General features: G+C 35.4%; 1 protein-coding gene across 4 annotated transcripts in view; it reads right to left on the reverse strand.

The window, feature by feature from the left end:
• Positions 1–506: 506 nt before the first annotated feature.
• Positions 507–27,036, reverse strand: part of EIF3E (eukaryotic translation initiation factor 3 subunit E) — a 243,383-nt gene continuing 216,853 nt past the window's right edge. For all 4 annotated transcript variants that reach the window (XM_009213484.1, XM_003903068.3, XM_021942561.1 and 1 more), the window contains 7 exons: positions 26,901–27,025; positions 16,101–16,227; positions 15,192–15,293; positions 13,386–13,495; positions 2,197–2,299; positions 1,778–1,912; positions 507–691 (listed from right to left, as the gene is read on the reverse strand). In XM_009213484.1, coding sequence (XP_009211748.1) covers positions 653–691; positions 1,778–1,912; positions 2,197–2,299; positions 13,386–13,495; positions 15,192–15,293; positions 16,101–16,227; positions 26,901–27,025 — 741 coding nt within the window. In that variant the 3' untranslated portion in view covers positions 507–652. The remainder of the gene's footprint in view (positions 692–1,777; positions 1,913–2,196; positions 2,300–13,385; positions 13,496–15,191; positions 15,294–16,100; positions 16,228–26,900; positions 27,026–27,036) is intronic.

Here is a 27,036-nt window from a genome sequence, read left to right on the forward strand (position 1 = left end):
CCCCCATGCTAAGTTCAGTATTGGGAGGTCTCCATGCTCTTTGAATGGCTCTCAAGAGCATTGTGATGAATGAAAAAAAGCTTATCTCAAAGGTTGTGTATTATGTAATTCCATTTATATAACATTCTCATAATGACAAAATACAGTGATGAGGAACAGATTAGTGGTTCCTAGGGTTAGAGCTGGTTGGGAGTAGGTATGGCTTACAAAAACGTAGCATGAGGGAGATGATGATGATAGTTCTCTATCTTGGTTGCAGTGATGGTTACACAAATCTACACATGATAAAATGATAGGGAGCTATTCATGTACATACTGTACCAATGTCAACATCCTGGTTTTGATACTGTACCACAGTAACATAAAGTGAAAAAATTGACGGAAATAGGGTTCAGCCTACATGGACTTCTCTGTACTAATTTTGCAACTTCCTCCGAATGTAATTATTCCAAAAAAGAAAGTTAAAAAAACACAAACTTGCACATGCAAGAAAATTGACAGCAAGATAAAATGAATCAGTCAATTTTATTCCAATTCTTCAAAATGTATACTCAATATGTTGTTTCCAAAATGTAAGTCACCCTTTATATAATAGTTTTATTATTTCATCTTTCTTTTCTTTTTTTTTTTTCCATCTTTTCTTTATGGTTCTTCAGTAGAAGCCAGAATCTTGAGTTGCCCAATTAGGAGCCTAAAATATGCAAAAAGAAATCAACAGAGTGAAAAGAAAATACTTTCGGAAAAAAACTAACATACAAGAAAGTGACACAGCATTTACTTTAGCACTACTCTTGCCAAACCATTCTAAGATCTTAACTCCTGCAATTACTAGATGTCAGATGTCCCACTTAGGAAAAAAACAAACATCAAAATTATTATCTGGTATAGTATATGGCCAATTAAAATGTATAGCAATAACGGTATCATTAATACTGGAACAATAAACAACACAAATTAATCCTGAAGCATACAGAAAAAAACATCATATGAAAGTTATTTTCTAGGCTCAGTTATTCTAAACTTGGTTAAAATATGCAATTCAAATTCTAATGCATCCTTCCCTTTTGAACTAAAGGACTATTCCACGGACACAAATTTGTTCCTAAAACTTCAATCAAATAGGGTTTCTGCATATCCCACAACTGTTTCCTAATGACTTCCTACCCTCCAGTTACACATAATCATAATGTGTAAACAACATAGTTTAGGATTCCAAAATTATAAGGCCATTCAAGTTTCTTCAATTGCTAACATGCAGAATTAATCTCCCAAAATGGGAGATTAATTTTTGATGTGAATATCAGATGAAAGATAATGACATTTGTATAAGATCAGCACTAATACATATAATAAGATCAACATTTTTACAGAACTATTTCTTTAGATTTAGAAGGAATACACATTTCGAACACTTGAAAGAGGGCTACACATGTAAGTTATCATCTGCCAGTATCAAAATGATGTGTTGAAAACCCTGAGGAAATGAGTTAATGAAGTCACACAGGAAGAGTCAAAGCAAAAGAAAAATAGTTATAATAAACTAGGAACACAATTTCTTTTTGAAGAGTCAAAGCAAAAGAAAAATACTTATAATAAACTAGGAACACAATAATGCATCTAAGAAAAAATTCATTTGTTTAGTAATTTCTTAAAATGTTCATATCTTTAAAGAGAAAAACAAAATCAGCTACAACTCATATCAATACACTTCCAAACTTCATGTAACAATTACACGGTTGCTAAATCCCAGACAGAATAGAAAATGTGTGGTTCTTACCTCTGACCTGCTATTCTGATTAAGTTTCTTCTCAATATTCATGGCCAACATCTGGCTTCTAAAAGAAAGGCTTTTGGTCTTTTCAATCACTTGCTGATAGGGTGAGACTGCATTGTTACCCATAACCACATGACCCTAAAAGGAAACACAGGGAAATTGATCCCATAATGTAAATGACGGAGTTTCTCAGGTGAATAATAAGCATGACATAACCTTTGCACATATTTTAATGCACTATATAGAGATGACAATATTTACCAAGTAAGAAAAAAAATAGGAGGCTTTTGTTGCCTTCAAAGAAATGTTTTACATTAAAACAAAATAAATTATTAAAGGAGGTAATAAAATGTCCTAGTTAAGAATTCCCAAAAGTATAATCAAGAACTGATAGTATGTAGCATAGCTAACATAATACTCACTAATTTAGAATCAATCTTGGCATCCAGTCTTGCATTTCTAATCAAATTTACAATCCACCTTTCAGCTTCTTCTGGAGTCATGTTCAATTTATCTGCCAACATGCTAATGAAAAAGTAAAAACAGCAATGTTAATTAACTGGGCCTAAAAACTTAGTTTTATGTACACAGTGTTGACTCATACTCTGCACAGAGACTTTTTGGTATTTCTGGATCACCTTTCTCTTATATACCATGACCCCTACTGTCTGATTTGTTCATGTGTTTGTGCCTATTGACTTGTACTACGCACGACCTATTCCATTCACCAACTGGACTGTAAAATCCTTGAGGGTAGGGTAACATTCTGCATTTATGGAAATCCTTCAGCTTCTAGAACAGTACTTTATATTTACCAGCTGCTCAACAAGTAATGATCTAAGCGAGAAAAAGGTTTTATGATGTTCCCTCTATATCAGGGTATATTAAAAGTCAGCCCTCCATATCCACAGGTCCCACATCCTCAGATTCAGCAAACCATGGATAGAAAATATTTGGGAAAAAACAAACAATAAAAAAGAATACAAAAATAATACAAATGAAAAACCAACACAGTATAACACCTATTTACATAGCATTTACATTTTTAACAGTAACCCAGAGATGACTGAAAGTATATGGGATAATACGCGTAGGTTATATGAAAATATCACCCCATTTCATTTAAGACACTTGAGAATCTGAATTTTGGCATCCAGGAAGGTCCTAAAACCAGTCTCCCAAGGATACCAAGGGACAACTATATAATGGTTATACAAAGGAAACCTTTGTATAAAGCTTTCTTTGTATAAAGAAGACATATGAAAAAGACACTTGCACAGATATATTTATAGCAGCACAATTCACAATTCACTTAGGAACCAACCTAAGTGCCCGTCAACTAATGAGTGGATAAAGTAAATCTGGTATATATAAACCATGGAATACTACTCAGCCACTAAAAGGAAGAAAATAATGTCTTTTGCAGCAACTTGGATGAAACTGGAGGCCATTATTCTAAGTGAAATAATGCAGGAGTGGAAAACCAAAAATCTTATGTTCTCATTTATAAGTGGGAGCTAAGCTATGAGCTAAAATCTCAGAATTCACCACTATATTATTCATCCATACAACAAAAAAAAACCACATGTACCCCAAAAGCTATTGAAATAAAATTTTTAAAAAAGTAAACCTACTATAAGGAGCATCAGTAATAAGTATAATCTCAGGAAAAACATAAATAAAACTGAGGGGCATTGTGTATGTTTGTGCTATAAACTGTGGGGGCACTCTCTGGAGCTATATACTATATATAGTGTGTGTGTGTATATGTCTATATATATAGACATTGAATTTCAGATAAAAGAGATGGAGGGAGTGCACCAGACCATGAAGATCTTGATCTAAAATACTATTTGATATCAATCAATCTGCATTTTGTATTTTTCCAATTTTATGATCAGGTTGAAGAGGGCCATTGCAGTGCTTAATTTATCAGAATTAAAAACACACCAGTCTTAGTAAGTAGGTTAAGTCAGTTCAGCTGATGGAAGAGTACCTACATATGCATGTAAAATATTTAAGAGTATGTAGTATACATGCATGTATATATGTGTGTTTATACACTGTCTTTTATCCTCATGGAAGCTATCAGGTCTCAGCTAAAATAAGACCCTCATAAGCCTTCTAAGACACCTCTCCCAACTGTGATACATCAGTTGGGTGCTTTCATAGCACCTATTTTTGCTACAGTTGTTTTACCGAATATCTGTCTCCAAGGTAGACTGTGTACATGTAACCAAAGTGCAAGCACCGTATCCTCCTCGTTCATTGCCGTTATGTCTACCAATTAGCAGCACAATGCCTCATACACAGGACACAATAAATATCTACTGTCTGATTGATTCCCATTCTAGTCACTACCCTAGTTCAGGCTCCATTACTATTTCTTAGTTTTCTAACTACTTTACCTCTTGAGTCTCTTCCATCTATCTTACATAGCTGGCAGGTTAGTTCTACAACCCAACTACAGTAGTTCCCACTTATCTGTAGTTCCACTTTCTGTGTTTTCTGTTATCAGCAGTCAATTTCAGTCTGAAAATATTAAATAGAAAACTCCAGAAATAAGCAATTGATAAGCTTTAAATTGTACACTGTTCGGGCTAGCATGATGATATCCTGTATTGTCCTAATGCCTCACCCAGGACTTGAATCATCCCTTTGTCCTGCATATCAACACTGTATACGCTACCCGCCCATCAGTTACATAGTAGCTATCCCAGCTATCAGATCAAGCACCCTGATATCACAGTGCTTATGTTCAAGGAACCATTATTTTACCTAGTAATGGCCCCAAAGTACAAGAGTAGTGATGCTAGCATATTGTTACAAATTCATTATTATTGTTGTTAATCTTTTACTGTGCTCAACTTATAAATGAAACTTTATCATAGTTACATGTGCACAGGGAAAAACCTAGTATGTATTGGGTTTGGTACTACCTGCAGTTTCAAGCATCCTCTGGGGGTCTTGGAACATATCCCCTTGGATAAAGGGAGACTACTATACCCAGTTTATTTCCATATTCCTTTCAACACTTTTAACTTTCCAAGTTCCCATTATTCTCCTTCATAAATATAACATTTCAGCCAAACCAAACCAATCCTTTTCCTTCACTGACATTCACTCAACAAAATATAAACCGTGTTAGATGCTGTTGGCAAAACATCCTCTGTTGCCAGCCTTTACAGAGTTTAAGTCAAGGGGGTCTTGACTTGAACATCGCTTGATCTTGGGAGGCAGAGGTTACAGTGAGCTGAGATGGCATCACTGTTGCCCAGCATGGGCAACAAAGTGAGACCTCCGTGTCAAAAAAAAAAAAAAAAAAAAGAAAAAGAAAGAAAAAAGAAAAAGTGGAAGGAGCTATGTATGTGAAATCCAAAAAGGTCTACCAGTTCTAATCTGGAGATTTGGGGAACAGCTTACCTAAGGAAATGCTATTTAATCTTAGATTTTTAAGACCATAGAACGAAAATTTCACTGTAGGCTGGATGTGGTGGCTCATACCTATAATCCCAACACTTTGGGAGGCTGAGGCCAGAAGTTTGAGATCAGTCTGAAAAATGAAGCGAGATTCTGTGCACACGTGTGCACACACACACATAGTGGGACACACACACACATGCATAGTGGGACACACACACACACACACAGGCACGGTAGCCTGCACCTATAGTCCCAGATACTTCAGAGGCTAAGGTCTGAGTAACATTTGAGCCCAGTAGTTTGAGATTGCAGTAAGCTACGATTACACCACTGTACTTCAGCTTTGGTGACAGAACAAGATTCTGTGCTTCTATAAAATAAAATTCCATCTTATGCAATAACTAACTAGAATTCTCTATCCCTCTCTCTTTCTTTACATCCATATTCTAAGTCTCATTCCAACATAGCTGGTGTTAATTTTGCATCAGGCATCAAGATCCATAAATGCCTGCATGCTCTAAGCCATATCTTATTTTGTGGATCTTTGTTTGCACTGTGCTTGTTGATCTTTTATTTGTTGATCTTTACTTTTCAAAGTGAATCAAGTCAAAGAAAAACCTAAAATAAGGCCCAAGGAATACTAGTAAATTATTGATGGCATCTCAGTTTATCTAAGCTACCGATGACCACTGTGACTGAATTAAAGAATGTGGAAATAATCTAGTTTAAGTAACATGAAAATGCACACAGTAAAAGAAACCAAATGATTAACAAGACTGTAATCCCAGCACTTTGGGAGGCCAAGGAAGGAGGACTGCTTGAGCCCAGGAATTTGAGACCAGCTTGGGCAACATAGCAAGACCCTGTCTCTACAAAAAGCAAAGAAAAAAAAAAAAGGAAAAAAAGGACTAATAGAAATCATCAAGGTCTACAATTCTTTTCCAATCCAGCAATTTTATGCAGAATAGTACAGATTTTAAAATAAAAGTGTAATATCCTATCAAAGCTCAGAAGATAAAAAGCTGTCCCTGGTGGTCTAGTGGCTATGGAGAAATAAAACCATTTTTAAAAAGACAAAAAGTTGGCTTAACCTATCCCAGAATATGCTACCTCATGTTATTGAAAATAATTCGTCAATAAACTAAAAGACAAAATCCATCAAAATGCAGAATTTCTGAGAAAAATATCTAGTCCAATCCAGATTTTAAACACTCACATTTCTAGATTATTTAGATTACACTAAAAATCTCAATCTTGTCTGCAGGCAGCTTAAGGTAGATATTTAAATATGTTCTGTAAATCCCTTATAAATATCTTTAACCTAACTAGCTCTGCTGTTCCACCGACACACACACAAAACACAATATCGAATATGTTAAATAAGATATGCACAGAATTCTTAAGTGCTATTTCAAAAGACAAAGCAAAAAAAAATCTTTCATTCTCAGTTCAATTTAATTAAACATGTTCATGCTTCTAGCACAAAATGAAATATCTTGTTTCCAGGAAGTTAAAAAAATACCAGAGATCCCACTTAAGGACACAAGATATATAAGTCTTAATTTAGGGAACCGATTAGGGTTGTATCAACTCTAGATTTTCTGTCAGGTTTTCAGTGCCTAATCATTTAAATGGTCTTCCTTTTCTGAACCCTCCCAGTCACCATTTTCCGCCACCCTCTCATCTTAACGAAGACTTGGAAAAGTAAGGACCTGGAGGTCCTATATTTCACCTGTCTTATTAATTACCTCTTTGAATAACCTGGCTTTCCAAATTTTATCTGATAGGCACAATTTATTTCAAAATACTGTTGATTTAACCATTCGAATATAGAAACCTCTGGTCTAGTTTTCACTGAAGTCTGTTGGCCAACTAGTCAGCATATCCAAAGAAAAGTACTCCAAGTCTTCTCTAATTAGTTTAAGACAACTAATTAAAGAATCAGTGTTAAGTGTAAACTATGTTTAACTGTATGATTGGGAGGAAATAGGACAAAGAAAACAGGAGAAAACTGAGAAATGCTAAATCCTTACGTGAAAACTGAAAATCCTCACTGAACTTTCCAATATCTCTTTATAATCTTATAAATAACTGAACCTTATTGATAATGCAGAAATGCAATGATAATGGCCTTTGAAACTATCTCCATACATTTACATTCTAAATGTAAATTATTATGTGGTTATAAGAACTTTAAGAAAAATATTAAGACCTAAAATATAACTTAATAAAATAAGCAAAGTAGAATAACTTCAAAACTTAAAGTAACCCCCAATGGGAAATTATATTAATGTATGCTCCAACATGTTTATCATACATATTCAAAATATTACTTCCATACTTTGTTTTTATCTACAATTGAAAACTGGTCTAAGAATTATTTTACAACAGCTTTTAAATTTCAGACACATACCGTAGCTGATAAAACAATTCAGCTATACTAAATTAAACCCCAACACAGTAATCTTTTTTGACAGATGTTGCATACTTTATGGTAAACAGATCTGTAGCTTATCCTACAGATCAATAAGGTTGTATAGAAACATATAAAACATTTTTAATATACATTTTTATAAAGCTATCACATGTGCTTACAGGTATTTAGTCAGGAAATCTATTAACGAGAATGTTCCAAATTACAAATGGAAAGAGTTATTTAATAAACAATTATGGGTTTTATAATACTATTTTCAGCATTTGAAATGTGTCCTTTGGTGGAAGAAAAAGAAGATATCCTTTCCCCTCCCTCAAAAGACAGAACATCAAATAACTTTAAACTAATTAGAGGCAAAAACAAGCCAGCATAAACTAGTGAATGGAATAATTTGCCATAGTTAGTATTCAGTGGAAAAAAGTCTAGTTTGGGCCTTAAAGATATTCCATGTAGAGAGTTATCAGGATTCACTGACCCTATCTAATTTTCTTCCCATTGTTCTCCAATGCAGAGTGACTAGAGAGACTGATATGGACATATTTTTAATAATGTGTAATTTCACGTATGAAATTTTGAAATTTCCCAAAATTACAAATATTTTCAATAATTCGTAATTTTATATTTGTCCACTTATTTAATATCTGCTTCTTCCTCTGGTTTTAAGCTCTTTGAAAGAGTACTCACTACTTTCTACTACCCTGTGTTTGGCCAAGAGGCACTCATTAACATCTGTAATGTTTTCTTTGGAGAGTTGTACTACTAGGTAGGTCGCTATTAATTAATTATACCTTAATCATGATACATAGCATATTTGCTGTTTAGGAAGCTGAACACTAACGTTTAGAAAAGTTTTGCTTATTCTCGAAGTAATAAAAATACAGGAACGGAGAACAAATGAGTAGTTGCCAGAAATTAGGGAGAGGGTGGCAGGGAAGGGGGTACCACTATAAAAGAGCGGCTTGAAGGATCCTTGTGATAGAAATATTCTATATTTTGAATGTATCAACATCAACATCTTGGCTGCTATATTTTACTGTGGTTTTGCAAGATGTTACTAATGGGAGAAACTGAGTAAAGGACACAGGGGGTCTTTTTATCATTTCGTACAACTGATACATAATCATCTCGAAATAAACAGTTTAATCTTTTTTTTTAAAGCCAGATCTTGCATCAAAGTCACTTAGAGGACCTTTTTCAAAACACAGTCTCTGGGGTCTGCCTCCAGAAAATGATTTTAATGGTTAGGCTCAGTCATCTAGTATTTCTGTTTATTACTTTTTACAGTTTCCCATTTGATTCTAATATGCTGTCAGTACTATCAAATCACTCATTTACAGCAATGATTCCCCAAGGCTGACTGCAAAATCATCAGTTGAGAAGCTTTAATACCAGATTCTCAATGCCTACATTGCAGAGATTTCGATTCAGAAGGTCTGGGATAAAAGCAGGAAATCTATTATTTTTAAGCTTAAATTCTTGTTGTTTTACTTCTCCAGATGATTTCAATGTACAACTAGGTTTAAAACCTCTAGATTAAAAGTATCTTTTTTTCCTGTATATTGTTTAAAGGTAGTTTTTAGCTCTGTTGGTCATTATCATGGATTACAAATCCTTGAAGTCCAAATTAAAATGTTTGCTGTATTTATAAAATCCCAACATAAATACTTATTATTTCCAGCCACTGTCTTTCTTCTCTTTTTTTTTTTTTTAATTATACTTTAAGTTCTAAGGTACATGTGTACAACGTGCAGGTCTGTTACATATGTATACATGTGCCATGTTGGTGTGCTGCACCTGTTAACTTGTTGTTTACATTAGGTGTATCTCATAATGCTATCCCTCCCTCCTCCCCCAACCTCACGACAGGCCCCGGTGTGTGATGTTCCCCACCCTCTGTCCAAGTGTTCTCATTGTTCAATTCCCACCTGTGAGTGAGAACATGTGGTGTTTGGTTTTCTGTCCTTGTGACAGTTTGCTCAGAACGATGGTTTCTAGATTAATCCACGTCCCTACAAAGGACATGAAATCATCCTTTTTTTATGGCTGCATAGTATTCCACGGTGTATATGTGCCACATTTTCTTAATCCAGTCTATCATTGATGGACATTTGGGTTGATTCCAAGTCTTTGCTATTGTAAACAGTGCCACAATAAGCATACGTGTGCATGTGTCTTTATAGCAGCACGATTTATAATCCTTGGGGATATGCCCAGTAATGGGATGGCTGGGTCAAATGGTATTTCTGGTATCACCACATTGTCTTCCATAATGGTTGAACTAGTTTACAGTTCCACCAACAGTGTAAAAGTGTTCCTATTTCTCCACATCCTCTCTAGCACCTGTTGTTTCCTGACTTTTTAATGATCACCATTCTAACTGGTATGACATGATATCTCATTGTGGTTCTGATTTGCATTTCTCTGATGGCCAGTGATGATGAGCATTTTTTCATGTGTCTGTTGGCTGCATAAATGTCTTCTTTTGAGAAGTGTCTGTTCATATCCTTTTCCCACTTTTTGATGGGGTTGTTTGATTTTTTCTTGTAAATCTGTTTAAGTTCTTTGCAGATTCTGGATATTAGCCCTTCATTAGATGGGTAGATTGTACAAATTTTCTCCCATTCTGTAGGCTGCCTGTTCACTCTGACGGTATTTTCTTTTATCCAGCCACTGTCTTTCTAACCCATTAAAGCATCCTTAAAAACACGAAGAAGCTTATCTTCTTAATTCATTATACAATAAAGGTATTGAATTATTGATTTTTTCACTCCATTACTTTAGTAGGCTGTAATCACATGCCTAAAAAATTGGTGACCTAATGCAGTGGTTCTGGATTCTGGCTGTGCTTCGGAATAACCACCCTCAAGATACAGCACAGCAGCCCTGCTGCAAATCGTAGCACAGCCTACTCAATAAATCTGATTCAAAGGTTTAGGGTAGCTACAAGGAGTTTATAAAACAAACTCTACAAAGATTCTGAAACACAGAGTTAAGCTGACTTAGGGTTTTCAACTTTATCCTCTGGCTCAACTGATACACTAAATGACAAATTAAACCTGACATTTCTAAAAATATAAGTTGTTCACAATATAAAAGAATTTACAGTGAGGTACAGTACAATGAATGTCAGACACCTTTAGTGTAGGCTCTATCAAGACCTAGTTTAATGTCCTTGAGCCTTAAATTTCCTGGCTACAAAACAATGCAGTTGTTCTGAGTCAGTGTTTTGTAAAATTGTGTTCCAAAGAGGTGTCTTAGTAGTCAGGAGAGAAGCTGAACAGAGCTGTAAGATAGGCAAGGTGAATGGGTTCTGCTTTAATCTGCTTATATACATATATAAATATATATATATCTTCCAGAGCGACACTCCATCTCAAAAATAAAATAAAATACATAAATACATATATATGATACTGCATTTGAAAATAAGTCCCACTGTCACACACACAGAGATTTGAAAGCCATGCTTCAAGATCTTGAAATGTGAGCCATCTTTGAAGTATACCATACTGAACACATACAAACACATTTTCAGATATAAAACATTTCCATCACCACAGAAAATTCTACTGAAAAGTCCTTCACCTGAAAAGTAACTGTTGTGGATTATAAGATCCCTAAGATTGCTTTCAGATTGAAAATTCTACCATAGTATTTGAAAAACCACTGGGTGCAAGTGGCTCACGCCTGTAATCCCAGCACTCTGGGAGGCCAAGGCAGGCAGATCACTTGAGGCCAGGAGTTCAACACAAGCCTGGCCAACATGGTGAAACCCCATCTCTACTAAAAGTACAAAAATTAGCTGGGCATGGTGGCACATGCCTGTAATCTCAGCTACTTGGGAGGCTGAGGCACAAGAATCTCTTGAACCCAGGAGGCAGATGTTGCAGTGAGCAGAAATCGTACCACTGTACTCAACAGTACAGGACTGTGTCTCCAAAAAAAAAAAAAAAGAAAAGAAAAACACACATTATTGATCTATGTGCTCTTAATCATCTTAGTAACACATTGAAAAAAAAAAACCTGAAGAACTGAAGTGAAAGAAAATGCTACTACTAGAAAAAAAAATATTTTTGGACTCTGGAAAGCCACTAGGATTTTAGTTTGAAAATGCTTTGTAGATTTTTGTCTAGCATAAAACTACAGAGATTAAGAAAATAATAAAAATCTACATGAAGAAAAGTTTGAAAAATTCTTAGGTAATGTCACATAAAGGTATATAGAAACATGCCCACTCTATTAACTTCTTTGAGCTGCACATCTCTCTTCAGTAAGGAGGACACATACTTAATCTATGTTCCTGTTAAAATATAACAAACCAAATCCCAAGAAAGAAAATAATGAATCTATGGTTGCAGAGTTAAAGGAAAAGAGCTAGAACAAATCTTATTGATAGCACCTTGGAAGCAAACATCAAAGCAGACAAGCATTATCACTGACAAAAATGCCAAGTTCACTAATACAAAGAACAAAAGAAATTTACTTAACAAATACTTATATTGTATACTCACACTATACTGTACAAAGCATATTAGGTGCTACAAAGTTAGTATGCTAGGTACTAAAGATGCAAAAAAAGGGTCAGCTTTCAAAAGGCCCACAACAGGGGTAGTAGTTACATCAGTCCTGGACCAAAAAACACCCAAATGACCATATTCTAACGAGAAATGGAGAAAATTCTATAAAGGAAACCAAAATACTAACATCCCTCTTTCACAAGCCCTACTTACAAACCTTAAAAACAAAGAACAATGCAAGAATTCGGTTACTACTGTCTACCGGAGCCCCACATATGATATACCTACCTCTTTATTTCACAACCAATTACATTATTAGGAATTTTCATGTAATTTGTAAGAGAATCAGGTTTAAAAAATCCTGTCTGCAAGCTATAGTAAAGTGCTAATAAAACTGTGAAGGTAAGGATTCAATTCCCATAGGAAAAAATCCCATGACTGTACTATACTTCTAACTCTGGACAACCATTTCAATGGACAGCCCACTAAAATTAAGCAAAACAAGTACGGCTAAGCAAAAACAAATGGCATTAAAGAAAAAGAATTTGTTTTATGGACAATTCCTCAGAAGCAAACACTAAAGTAGTAGGTTTTTAAACATTTATGTTTGACTTCCTCTGTGCCCAAAGGGTACTAGTCATTTTTCAAACTCTCATGTGTACAATTTATTTCTAATAGGTTATGTACATTTCACAATTTTTACCCAAAAATTTTCTCACAAAAGAGGAAATTACAACTAAAATTCACCATAATTTTTCCATCTTTCAACATTTTAAGATGTCATAGGAGTTTACTATAGGAGAAGTCAAATATGTAATTAAATCATACAAACTAAACAGAAAGGATTACCAAATGTAGTGGTCTTTCAACAGAATTTCCAATTCAGTGGGTATCTCCTTCTTTGTACTGCTGCTGAAAACCATTTTAGAAATGTTTACTTCACTTTTCTCCTTATGTAAAGGTACAACAGTATTTACTCTTCAATAAGGTAACTGACAATCATATATTGTCTTCAACTTAGTATTTTGAAAAATTACGCCACTCAAGCTAAAACTATTTGAGCCTGTAGCAAAAGTTAGGCTTTTAAGTAATTTCATCAAATTGTTTCATTGTTCTTCCGGAAACAAAGGGAAATAAAAATCCAATTAACTGGAATTCTATTAAGTGTAAATTCACAATAAATGGAAATTTTCAGGAATTTTAAAGTAGAAAATCCAAATCAAATCAGTGTTCTTACTTAATGCTGATACACTGGTGAATGCGACAGAAAGTCTCAAATATGAAGAGACGGGCATTTTCAATGAAATCCTCAAGACAAGCCACCAAGAAGAAGTCATTCACAAGCACCTATATGTACAAATACAACAAAAATTAATGATGAAATGTGAATCAAATACTTTGTCTGCTTTATTTTTCCATTCTAATATCATGAGTTTTATACCACAGCACTTTCTAGAATACTGTGTTCATATCTTTAATGATTTAAATAAGTAGTAAAAGACTACTACAAGATAAAGACCTAAAAACTGCAATGTTTCTGATAACTTTAAGTAATAAAGTAGCCTTCAGACAACAAAGTTTGGTACTATCCATTATTCTACATAAATGCTCTGCAGATAATATATCTCTTCCAACTATTTAAAATAGTTATAAATGGACTAAAGCCCTGAGTATTTCTGTAATATTAAGTAGACTTAGAAATTAGAAAGGAAAAGAATGCAAAAGGTGGCTACTATTCCACAGATGGTGTAATTAAAAATATTTTAATTTCAAAAACAGCAACCAAGTGCCCTCTAGGTCTCTTAACAGCAAAACCTAAACACTTAGCATAATAAATATACGCCAATATTTACCTTAATAATGCAACATATGACTACAAAAAAACACCAATTAACATATATGGATAATAACATATTAACATATTGGATTCTAATTTTCTATTCCATCTAATGTTTGAAAATCATCAGGGAGGCCGGGCATGGTGGCTGACGCCTGTAATCCCAGCACTTTGGGAGGCCCAGGCGGGAGAATCACGAGATCAGGAGATCGAGACGATCCTGGCTAACATGGTGAAACCCCATCTCTATTAAAAATGCGAAAAATTAGCCAGGCGAGGTGGCGGGCGCCTGTAGTCCCAGCTACTTGGGAGGCTGAGGCAGGAGAATGTCGTGAACCTGGGAGGCGGAGCTTGCAGTGAGCCGAGATCGCGCCACTGCACTCCAGCCTGGGTGACAGAGCGAGACTCCATCTCAAAAAAAATAAAAAAGAAAGAAAATCATCAGTGAATGGATATTTGCATAATCATTTTTTTCCTTAGAGAAATAAGATCTTTGTCAACAAATTGCCCATTTTGTGCCAAAATTCTAGTTCCAAGGATGAAACTGATGACTAGTAACTTGTGAATCTGGTAAATGTGACTACATTTAGCAGTTAGAATTCTTAGTTTGGTTTCTTAAAACTTGTAACTAATTATCAAAACAACTATAATCTAACTCTTCCACAGTTGTTCTAAAGGTACTTTAATTTCTACTAAACAACAAGAGGCACTGCCGTTATAAAATTCATAAGTACAATGAATTGCCTGGTTTATCACAAATGTTAAATACAACCATAGGAAATATTCTAAAGATAAGCCCACCTATGAATCAAAATTAAAAACACAGTTGTTACCTGCAATTCAAAGTGACCTTGCCTGTACATATGAAATATTAAAAATATTTATTCATTCGAGATAAGACATGAAATTATGGATATATCTGTGAATTTGCCCCCAATGTTTTAACAAACACCCCTCACAAAAGAGATAAACACATGGCAACAACATTTAAAAAGTCATCACTTTAGCACATTCCCATTTTAAGATTAATAAACATAAGCCATTTAAGTCATTTTAAGGTTAATAAACATGAGCCATTTAGGCCTTTTTAAGATTAATAAACATATTTGTTATAATTAGTTCATTATTTTAAGGAAGACAGTGCAAGATTACAATATCCAAAAATTTAAGAACAATGTTAGTTTATAAGTAAAAATTCATACTTACTGATTCACATTCCCTCAGCTTTTTCTGAGCCCCATCGAAGTCAAAGTTAACATATAAACATTCAACAAATTCTGTAATTGGGTCTTTATATGTGTAAGACTCCTGTAAAAATAAGTCAATGGTCAAGGTAAGTCTGATTCAACAGCGTTTAGCAGATTGCCCCAGCATATCCCAATCTTCTTGTTTTCTCCTTCCTTACCATTAATTTCTAGCCAAATTACCTAGCATCTTCTCGAAGCAATTGTTCCTATCCTGATTCCAGACCACACTTTAAGCTTATAATGTCTTTCAAACCAAGTTCTCTGAAGTCTCATCCTAGAAGCATTCTGAAAACTTTCGAATTCCCCTACTACCAAGTCTCCCTTAGTCAATAAACAGTAATAAACTTCCCAAGCATAAGGATATTCTTTCCCTACTGAATGACAATAACTTCTTTGTATTTAATTCACTCTTAAATAAATATTTAAGTTATTTTTCTAATCTATGGGTTTCGCTGAAAAGCTCACTAAATATCAATCAGCATGGCTGCCTGAACCTTTCCCCCAATTTGGGGTCTACTGAAACTGTATTGTATATAAAGTTCACCCATCTAGAATTATACAGGTAATGACCCCCCAATTCCAGGTTCCAGATTTTCTTCACTCTTTGCAATAAGAGAAACACATATACATAATGTATATTAAGTGTTCATCTAGCAGACAGTAATAATCATTTCTACCACATCCAACTTGTGTATCTTGGACTTAAGGAAAACAAAAGCGCATTTGAGGCTCTTCTCTTTTCTAAACTTCATGTATTCCTCACCTATTTTTAGAAACATTTTTACCTTAAGAACTAAGTCTTTAGAAAAAGAGGTTAAACCTAAAGCTTAAGTACTTTTAAAAAAAACAACATATATTTCAGTTTTACCTGCTGAATAACTTTAACTAGGTCTTTTAGAACCTGCCGACGTTTCCGAACATCCTTGTTTGTTATGACTGCTGTAGTCAAATAGCGAAGAATGTGTGGACACATTGTCTGAATTGCATTAAGATATCTAAGAAAAAAACATAAAAGTTATTTAATAACTTACCCAGGATGAGTTAAAGAAAACTCTCAAAGCAGGTCATTAGATTGTACTATTACACTAGCCTAAGACTGCAAACACATAATGAGTATTATAAGAAAATCTCCTCCAATGAAATTTAAAAACAGAATCCAGTTTCAGGAATCCAAATGAGGAGAATGCCAGCCACTATTTCTTTAATATGGGGTGAGATGGAAGACTCAATCAAGAGGCTAATTATCCTATTACTATTTTTGAGTAACAGGATTTTGGAAGGCTCATTGACATGCTATCAGTCTGTTGCAAAAGGCACTAAGTGACGACTTTCATTCACCTATTAGAAAAAAATGTGTGAAAACCTATGTGCAAAGCACTCATACTAATCAGAAAATCAGGCATTTCAATAATTCGGAGGATGAAAGACTGGAAGTAATAGGGAGAAGGAATATTACAATATTACAAGGCACTGGTTGAAGTGGTAGCAGTAGGAATTAGGAAGGAATAGATGTCAGGTAAACATTAATAGGGTCTTGGCTAATATTTAGCAAATCTTGCTGTTGTGATGATCAACATGGGACAATGCCCTGTAATTAGGTGTTTACCCTTGTTTCTCCTGCTTAATTTCCTCAAAAAGCTTCCTATTTATTTACCCAATAAATATTAGTTTAGCACCTCTGAGTGTCAGACACTATACCTATCTCAGAATTATCTGTCAATAAAGTCCATTTCTCTTAGGTGAATATTCAAGCCCCAAATCACCCATCCAGCTCCATCTCCCATCACACTACCATTGACAGCTTCCTCTTTCTTCAAGTTCACTCCACACAGATTGGTCTCCCAAACGCATACCCCGAAAGCCTAAATCTTAGCCATCCTTCAAGGTCCAGCTTCAATACCTTATCTTCTAAGTTCCCCCAGGCAATGATGAATACATCTGCATTTTATTTTATTACAAATTCCCACAAAATGTTGTTTAAACTCTTTAGAGGACCCTAGAATCAAACACTTAATACTATCTAGTCCCACTCAGCCACCCTGAATGCCCTCTAAATGAGGCAAAGTATAAAAAGAATATCCACTCAAGAATAAATAACTTCTAGGAAAAGACACCAAAAACAAACTGGTTGAATGACATCATCTGAAAAATTAAGCTCCAGTTTCAAATGAAAATTTTTTAATTGCAATGCTCATTTATAACAATTACTTCCCTTGCCAGAGAGCTCATGTACAAACACAGGAAAGCATGATTGTTTTTTCTTACTATCAGTTTTAAAGTAAGTAATTTTATTTATTTATTTTATTTATTTATTTTTTTGAGACGAAGTCTCACTCTGTCTCCCAGGCTGGAGTGCAGTGGCACCATCTCAGTTCACTGAAACCTCCGCTTCCCAGATTCAAGAGATTCTCCTGCCTCAGCCTCCCGAGTAGCTGGAAATACAGGCGCACACCACCACACCTGGCTAACTTTTCGCCATGTTGGCCAGGCTGGTCTCGAACTGCTGAGTCATAAGCGCTGGGATTACAGGCGTGAGCCACTGCGCCAAGACGAAGTAGGTCATTTTAGTGCGCATTTAGACTAATCATAAATTTATCTAAAATCAATTTATACACAGATCGTTCTATAAGTTTGTTGTATAGTGTGTTATTTTTACTTATCCTAAGTTTATACTATTGCACCATATACATCTTAATTATTTTTACTGGAGGATTCCTTATTTGGGAAATCTATTCTTTATGTGAGTGTATTTCAGAAGCCAGCAAAATTTTTGTAAAGAACTAGATAGTAAACACTTTTGGCTTTGTGGGCAAGAGGCAAAATTCAGAATAGTATGCTAGATACTTCTATAAAAAGAGAGGAAACAAATTTCCAAAGTATAGGTATACTAATGAGACCAATGGAATTCTTTCACTGGGAATAATTTTGCTCAATTAATTTCAAATTTAGAGGTTCATATCATTAAAAAGTATTGCAAATGTTTTTCTGATAATGTAATCTGTAATGAGATTTTCCATATTTAGTCCTTGAAAATGTAAAAACAGCCAGGTGCCATGACTCATGCCTATAATCCCAACACTTTGGGAGGCCAAGGTGAGAGGATTGCTTGAGCCCAGGAATTCAAGACCAACCTGGGCAACATAGTGAAACCCTGTCTCTACAAAAAAAAAAAAATGGAGGTGGAGGATCACCTGAGCTCAGGGGGTCGAGATTGCAGTAAGCTATTAACTGCACCACTGCACTTCCAACCTGGGTGACACAGCAAGTCCCCGCCTCAAAAAAAAAAAAAAAAAAAAAAGAAAGAAAGAGAGAAAAGAAAAAAGAAAATGTAGGCGGGGCATGGTGGCTCATGCCTGTAATCCCAGTGCTTTGGGAGGCCAAGGTGCGTGGATCACTTGAGGTCAGGAGTTTGACTTCAGCCTGGCCAACATGGTGAAACCCCGTCACTACTAAAAATACAAAAATTACCCACGTGTGGAGGCAGACACCTGTATGTAATCCCTGCTACTTGGGAGGCTGAGGCAAGATAATTACTTGAACCTGGGAAGCAGAGGTTGCAATGAGCTGAGATGGCGCCACTGCACTCCAGCCTGGATGACAGAGCAAGACTCCATCTCCAAAAAAAAAAAGAAAATGTAAAAACATGCACAGGCACTAGTAAATGCTGACATCAAACACTAACTGACAAGTATATTATTTCAATTGAGCACATTTAGAAAGACATGTGCAATTCCATTATATCGGTGTTATCTTTTAGTGTGTCATTACATTGCAAATTAATCACTTTCAGTTCAAATTTTGAAATACAGAAATTTCCTTTGTGCTTGCAATGAGGTCTAAAACTTTCTGCAACTCTAATTTGAGCTTGGAAATGTATCTGCTACAATCCTATTTAGGAATGAAGGTCTCCCTTTGTGTTTTAATTTCTGACAGAACACAAAATGTGTAAAGCAGTTGGCTTTTTATTACTTATAATTCATACCATGTTGTCACTGAAATGACTTTACTGCAATATAAATTCTACATATAAACATTTTTGTAATTTTAGGTGGAACACACTAAGAAACATTGTCAAGTCTGCTGCAAAAGTTAACCTCCAGAGCCATTCAGTGTTTGTTAGCAGGTTGGGGGCAGTTTCAATCTCTCACTGGAGCAACATACTCTCAATATCCTCAACTCAGAGCAACTGTTCTCGCTGAAAGGTTAATAGTTTTAAACAAGTTTATTTCACTGGACAGATTTCTCTGGCTGCTAAAATCAAAACATGTTTTAACTGGATCACCACTGGTAAATGACTTTCCTTACTTGGTTAATAAAAGTACTACTCATGCCTGGGCATAGTGGTGTGAGCCTATAGTCCCAGCTACTCAGGAGGCTGAGTTGGGAGGAAGGATCATCTGAGCCCAGGGAGTGAGTGAGCTGAGGCTGCAGTAAACCAAGATTCCACCACTGTACTCCAGACTGGGCGACAGAGCAAGACATGGACAGGACAGGACAGGATGGAAAGAAAAAGAAAAAGAATAGGAAAAGAAAAGGGAAAGGAAAAGAAAGGAAAGGAAAGAAAGAAAAGAATCCCTCAGAAACTTAACTTTAAAAAAAATTTTTAGCGCAGGGTCTCATTCTGTCACCCAGCCTGACGCGCAGTGACATGATCATCACTCAGTCTCCCAGGCTCAAGTGATCCTCCTGCCTTAGCCTAAGTGATGGGGCTATGGGCATGAGGCACTGCTCTGGGCTAGAAACTTACCTTTGAAGCCTCACTTTCACTCAGTTTTGTGAAAAAATTCTGCTAGGATCTAATATTCCATTTTTAAAACTTATAATTTTTCTGACAGTTGCTTTCCTGTCAGTTTGAGAACATGTGACAGTTGTGATAAGCGATTATAGTCCAGTGAGGTGGATGTATATTATTAGCTTACCTACAATGTTTAGTACTTTGCTTTGTAATTCCTACAATAAAAATCTCCACTCCACTGTGCTTTATAATCACATTTGAAGTTCACTTCTCTGTTTTGACAGGGTAAATATACACTGGTAATAAGATAACATATAAATAAAATGTTGCAGTGTGACAATATGGGGCATGAGAAACACTGTCCAGGTATAACTGGCATCACTTGGATTTGCAGTAAACTGAAAAGAGTATGAAGCGGCAAAAGTGCAACATATCATCTCTGTCTCAACTACTCAAGTCTACCATTAGAGTTCAAAAGCAGCCAGACTACACACACACACACACACACACACACACAGAAAGAGCGAGAAAGTGGCTGTTTTCCAATAAAAAGTTATAAACACTAAAATTGAAATTTCATGTCATTTTCACATAACAAGATATTATTATTCTTTTCACATTTTTTTAGCCAATTAAAATATAAAAGCCATTCTAGACTGCCAGACATATAAAAACAGGTTACGGGCCAGATTTTAGCCCGTGGTCTATAGTTTGCAGATCCTTGGTATACAGTATCAGGCTCCAGGTGTTTTTACTTTTTAGAGATGGAATCTGACTCTGTCTCCTAGGCTACCGTGCAGTGTTATAGTCATAGTTCACTACAGCCTTTAAGTCCTGGACTCAAACCATCCTCCTGCCCCAACCTCCCAAGTAGCTGGGACCGCAGGAGTGAACCACAATGCCCAATTAATTTCTAAAAAAATGTTCTAGAGATAGGTCTCACTATGTTACCCAGGCAGGCTTCAAACTCCTGGCTTCAAGTGACCTTCCTGTCCCAGCCTTCCAAGTAGCTGGGATTATAGGGAGGAGCTACCATGACCAGCTAGACTTTGAAACATGGCAGACTCCCTACCTTATAGGGCAAAAGTGATCCATCCTGTGTATATACATCTAGGTGTGTATGCATCTATATATAGATAAGGAGAGGAAGGAATAGGGGTGGAGATTAGAGATGATCATTTTGTTATCTCAATTCACATTCTTGAAGGATCAGCAATTATAAATTTGTTTCACACATGAGCAAAACCACAGGTATATATGTTAACAGTTAGTCTACCAATGACCAACGTGCTCTTTTGTTTTACTTCCCTGGCTTATCTCTCCTCTCTGTCCAACCAAATTTAAGACAGATCAATTTTTATCTTCAAGGACTGGATGCTTCTAACTTCTCCAGTATTTGGCATGTACAATACCACTGTATGTACTTATTAGACACGCTCTTGTACTACTTATTATGTTACTAGTTTGAATTCTAAGCTGTGTAACAGCAGGCTATACTTCTCATAGTTTTGAAATCAAATTTTATTAGATTTTTTTTTCTTTTAAATAACAGACTCAGTATTTGTGTTGTGAAGTGGTATTTCAAGCTAGGTAAGTAAAATGTTTTAGTTTATTTTTTCATTCTAGCACAATTCTTCCCCAACTGTACAGCTTTATGGGAGTTTTCCTACAGTGTTTCATACTTGGAAGTAAATTTAATAATCAAAACATAAAATATACCGCCAAATTTTAATACTTAAGTATCTACTGTATGTTACAAGAATATGAAAAATGACAACTCTGTCTGTAAGTATGCTTACAAGTTGGGGAGATGAAGCTATTATAAGTTTTGTTTATTTTAACAGCTTGAAGTAATTAAACATCAAGTACAAGCTAAACAAAAAACACTGAAATGACTTCACGAAGGAAGTAAATCTGAGCTGGACCTCAAAAACAGATAGGCTTTGGACAAGAAAGAACAAAAAGGGAAGTGCATTTCATGAAGGCGAGGCTTTAAAAAGAGAAAAACAAAAACACAGGTAGGACACTAAGTAGACCTTCAGAAGATTTCCAGATGAGGACCTTGGAGGTCATCTTGAGTGAGCTAAAGCAGGTAAAATATCTGCATGAAAAAGAGTTTTCTTACCAAAAACTAATTAGAAAATATAAGGAAAATAACAGCAGGAAAAGTCTGACAGTACAAATTATACACATCATATAGTGGATTGGTTAATAGTAAAACTTGAAATTTCTTAGAAAATTTGTATTATTTTTATTTAGAAAACAAAATACTGCATCTTTCTTTCTACAAGTGGAGAGTAACAGGGCATTGTATTACAAATGGATTCTTTTTCCTAACAGCATCTACATTTAGTGGCAAAGCCTCATCTCCGACAGCCTGTGAACACTGCTCTATCTTACACCTGCTACTTTATCTTATATATTATGTTACATTTAAAAGTTCAACATTTTTCAAATGTATAAATCATCTCCATTTTAGATTCAGAATAAATTATGGCAGAAATGGTAATACACGTGACGTAAGAGACTTTAACCTGCACTGGTATCTAAACTTTAATTTTAAGGACAAACATATACATGATCTCTAAAGTACTTTTATATTAAAAATAAAAAGTATGGCTGAGTGCGGTGGCTCACACCTGCAATCCCAGCACTTTGGGAGGCCGAGGAGGGTGGATCATGAGGTCAGGAGATTGAGACCATCCTGGCTAACATAGTGAAACTCTGTCTCTACTAAAAATACGAAAATTAGCCGGCCGTGGTGGCGGGCGCCTGTAGTCCCAGCAACTCGGGAGGCTGAGGCAGGAGTATGGCGTGAACCTGGGAGGAAGAGCTTATAGTGAGCAGAGATCGTAGCACTGCACTTCAGCCTGGGCGACAGTGAGACTCTGTCTCAAAAATAAAATTAAATTAAATTTTAAAAAAAGGTATGCGATTTACAATCTATGTATAATATCCATCGAACATGCAATCAACCAACCACCTACTGTGCTGTAAAAAATTAAAACTACATTTTTCATAAATCTTTAACAGAGACAACTGAAAAACACATACTGATTATAGACATACAAATGCAAATTACACACAATCTCAACAGTAAGTAGCTCTCCCATTTCAAGAATATGAAGTCCAGGAAATGGATGACACAATGATTTGTCAAGTCAACTGGGTATACTTCCATTACAGAAAAAGTTAGAATCAAGCAAAAATCAAAATCAGACAAGACGACTTAACAAGACAGAAAATAAGACAGCAGTCTGACCCTATAGCAAGTGAAACAGTAAACACAGTACTTTTGTAAACAACTAAAAGTCATCATACTACTGAGTAGTTTTCTTTTCCACAGGCTGTTTCTGTTCAAAGAAAATAGTTCCACAGGCATGATGGTTCTTACTGGGGCAATAAAAATGTTCTAAAACTGGCTTGTGATGGTTGTATCACTCAGTTAAGTTACTAAAAATTACTAAACTATAAACAAACTCTTCTTGGACTTTAGAGTAAATCAAAGCAGTGGCATGCAACTATACTAGTAATCCCTATATTTTTCACCACCACACTTTTGCAGTTTTAAAAAACACACAAAAAGTTTCAACTACGTCCTTGAATCAGGTAGCACAAATTAATTTTTAAAAATTTCAACGCTTAAGTACTAATCTTTCCAGTCTTCTGTATGACTAAATGGCAAGTATTCATAAAGTGCTTCTGCTGTGTATGCACTTCACTGTCTTGGTTGTCCTTAAGGAAAAGCACTTGTGCAACTGAGAAACAAGATAAACCAGCTGCTTTTCTAATAGAACGCTATTTTTACTTGAAAGAATGGCAGACAAACCAAAGCTATTCAGACATTCAGACTTGGGAATTTGGCAGACATTTTCTAGAAAATGAAGTGAGCCTGTCCTTCAAGAAAAACAAATGATAAAAATTAGAGCTTTCAAGAAAAACTAGAATTTTGGAAAATCTGTATCAGCCACTGGGAGTTTGAAAGTTTTCCAATACTTAACCATTTCTATGGGTTTGATAGTGATGTTAATGAATGTGGTTTTTCTGGTGTTGTATAATGTCAACACACTGGAATACCTGCATAACTCTCTGGACCAGTAAGTATTTCCCAAACCACCAATGAATGATACTATAAAATCATGCATGGGTGAAAGATCCATTCCAAGTGCAAGATAGCTCAATACAGTCTAGAATACCAGTATAGCTTAGGATCCCAAAAAGTTTAATGACATGGTTTCAGATTCCACATTACAAACAACCTTTTAAAAACTACTTTTTGTTGAGTTTTATTGTATCTGTACTTCTTATTGAGTTTTACTGTATCTTCAAAAAAGAATATTCACAATTATCGGAAAAGGATATTATTAATAAAACACACCTTTCTTTTCCAATTACATGTGTGAAGCTAGGTTTTTCATCTTACAGTTAAAACACATCACAACAGACTGCAAGAAAGCAGGCATGAAAACTCAGTTTTCAATTAACCCAGCAACTGAAGGTCTGCAAAAATGTAAAGCAATGTCACTCTTCTCAATAATTCTGTTTTTAAAGTTACTTTCATTAAAATTCTATTATGTGTTAAATCTAATCAATTTACCATTCATTAATGAGAAAATTTTTTATTTGTTTTGATTTTTAATACAGTTAAGTCCTTACTTAACATAATCGGTATGTTCTTGGAAGCTGCAACTTTAAAACCAAATAACACTCTTTGATTATGAAGCTGATGAGAAAAAAAATGGTTTCATTATTCATTGTTTTGCTTACAGTTGCATTTTCCAAGAACTTAGAGACAATATTGATGATTTACTGTATATACCAAGAGATAAAACCAATGCAAAGAAAATTACATTCAATAATTCTTTTTTTTTTGAGACAGAGCTTTGCTCTTGTTGCCCAGGCTGGGGTGCAATGGCGTGATCTAGGCTCACTGCAACATTTGCCTCCCAGGCTCAAGCAATTCTGCTTCGGCCTCCTGAGTAGTTGGAATTACAGGTGCCCGCCACCACGTGGGGCTAATTTTTGTATTTTCAGTAGAGATGGGATTTCACCATGTTGACCATGACTAGTCTCGAACTCCTGACTTCAGGTGATCTACCTGCCTCGGCTTTCCAAAGTGCTGAAATTACAGGCATGAGCCACTGCGCCTGGACTACATTCAATAATTCTTAATAGTGTAAATGAGTTCCAAGAGCAAAATGTTTAAGAACCATTGGCTGGTAAAAATACTCCAAATATAATTTTAAGTCATTTTTCTCTTCCTTCCAAATATCCAGTGGTTTTTCATTGTGTATCTAATCAGAATGTTTAAGGAGGAGGGCTTTACTGGATGTTCAAATAGGAGTTTTTTTGCCCCACAGAGTGAGGATATATTCCCCTATGCACACACTTTTTAAATACTGACCAATACATTCATCAGGACCCAGAATCCTTTTGATGGAATCATTTAAAAACAAAGCAAAACCCCCCAGGATGCCTCCCTCAGTTAACCGATCTGATAATGCCACATACGGTATTTCAGATTTTGGAAGATATCAGCCAAGTGTATAGCATTTCGTTATGATTTAGAATTTTTATTATTTCATTTGTTATATGAAGCCATTTTCATTTCTACAAGATAAAACGTAATGAAACTATAAAATCCTCATTTAGATGAACAAATAACAACAATATGAACTAAGAGTGTTAATGTAGGGCTGGGCCCAGTGGCTTATGCCTATAATCTCAGCACTTTGGGAGGCTGAGGCAGGTGAACTGCTTGAGCTCAGGAGTTTGAGATCAGCCTGGGCAACACAGCGAAACCCTGTCTTTACAAAATATAGAAAGATTAGCCAGGCATGGTGGCATGTGCCTGTAGTCCCAGCTATTTGGGAGGCTGACGCAGGAGAATGGCTTGAGCCCAGGAGGTAGAGGTTGCAGTCAGCAGCTGAGATAGCGCCACTACACTCCAGTCTGGGCAACAGAGCCAGACATTATCTCAGAGAAAAAAAAAAAAGTATTGCAAAATTTGCCCAATACAGTCAATACAATATAACTCATACCATGAAGCGATTGCTAAAATTGCTATTATAATCTTAGGCTATATTAGTAAAAGCGTATGTACAAGTCATAGGAGCTAATATTGCCACTGTAATCTATAAAGTTTAGATGACAATCCTGGAATAAAATTTCAATTATGAAGATCTAGATTGTAAGAATATGAATAGAAATTATCTAAAAGGGCAATCAAATACTAAAGGGTCTGAAAAACTATGTTACTTAATAAAACTAGAGATATTTAGCCTGAAGGAAGCAGAGAGGAGTAAAAAATTATCTTAAAACAACTAAAGAGTTTCCATGAAGCAGTCTTGTTTTCTGTCATTCCAAACAAACAAGAAATAATGGGCAGAAGTTTCAGAGGTATTTGAGTTCCACTGGAAGAGTAAAGTTTACAAATAATTTCTAGCTAACAAAAGAATGGCCTAGTTCATAAGCAGTGAATTTCTCATCACCAAAAGATTAAACAAAAGCTGGTTGACAGAGCAAAGATGATATAAAAAGATTTGCAGGATGCACATATTCCTTTCAAGTAGTATGGCCTAGAGCCTTATTTCTAAAACTTGGATGTTTACATGAGTTACCTGGGATCTTATTAAAATGCAAATTCTAATTTAGTTCTAGGGTGAGTCTTGAGATTCTACATGATGCCTATGCTGCTGGCCCAGTGACCACACTTTAAATAGCACTTTAAAAGGCTTAGGGTGCACTTTGTCAAACAATTTACTTAAGAGTCGCATGCTTTTCAATAACAAGCACATCTAGTACATGAAGGAAAAAAAACAAAAAACAACAGGTGACAACAAATTCAAACGACAGAGAAACATATTTTAATTTTAAACAATTCCATATAATTTTATCTAAACAGAGCCAAAATTACACAGTGAAATAACTTACTGTGGCTGGTAAAGGAAGAGATCAATAATATTATCGCGACCTTTGGGGTGATTGAAGAAAACAAACAGAGACCAGTGAATGAGCCATGTTCTCTGTTGAAGAGACTGAAGTGGAGAACTCACAGACTAAAGGATTT

Source organism: Papio anubis, chromosome 8 (genome assembly GCF_008728515.1).
Source record: "Papio anubis isolate 15944 chromosome 8, Panubis1.0, whole genome shotgun sequence".
Classification (NCBI taxonomy): Eukaryota; Metazoa; Chordata; class Mammalia; order Primates; family Cercopithecidae; genus Papio; species Papio anubis.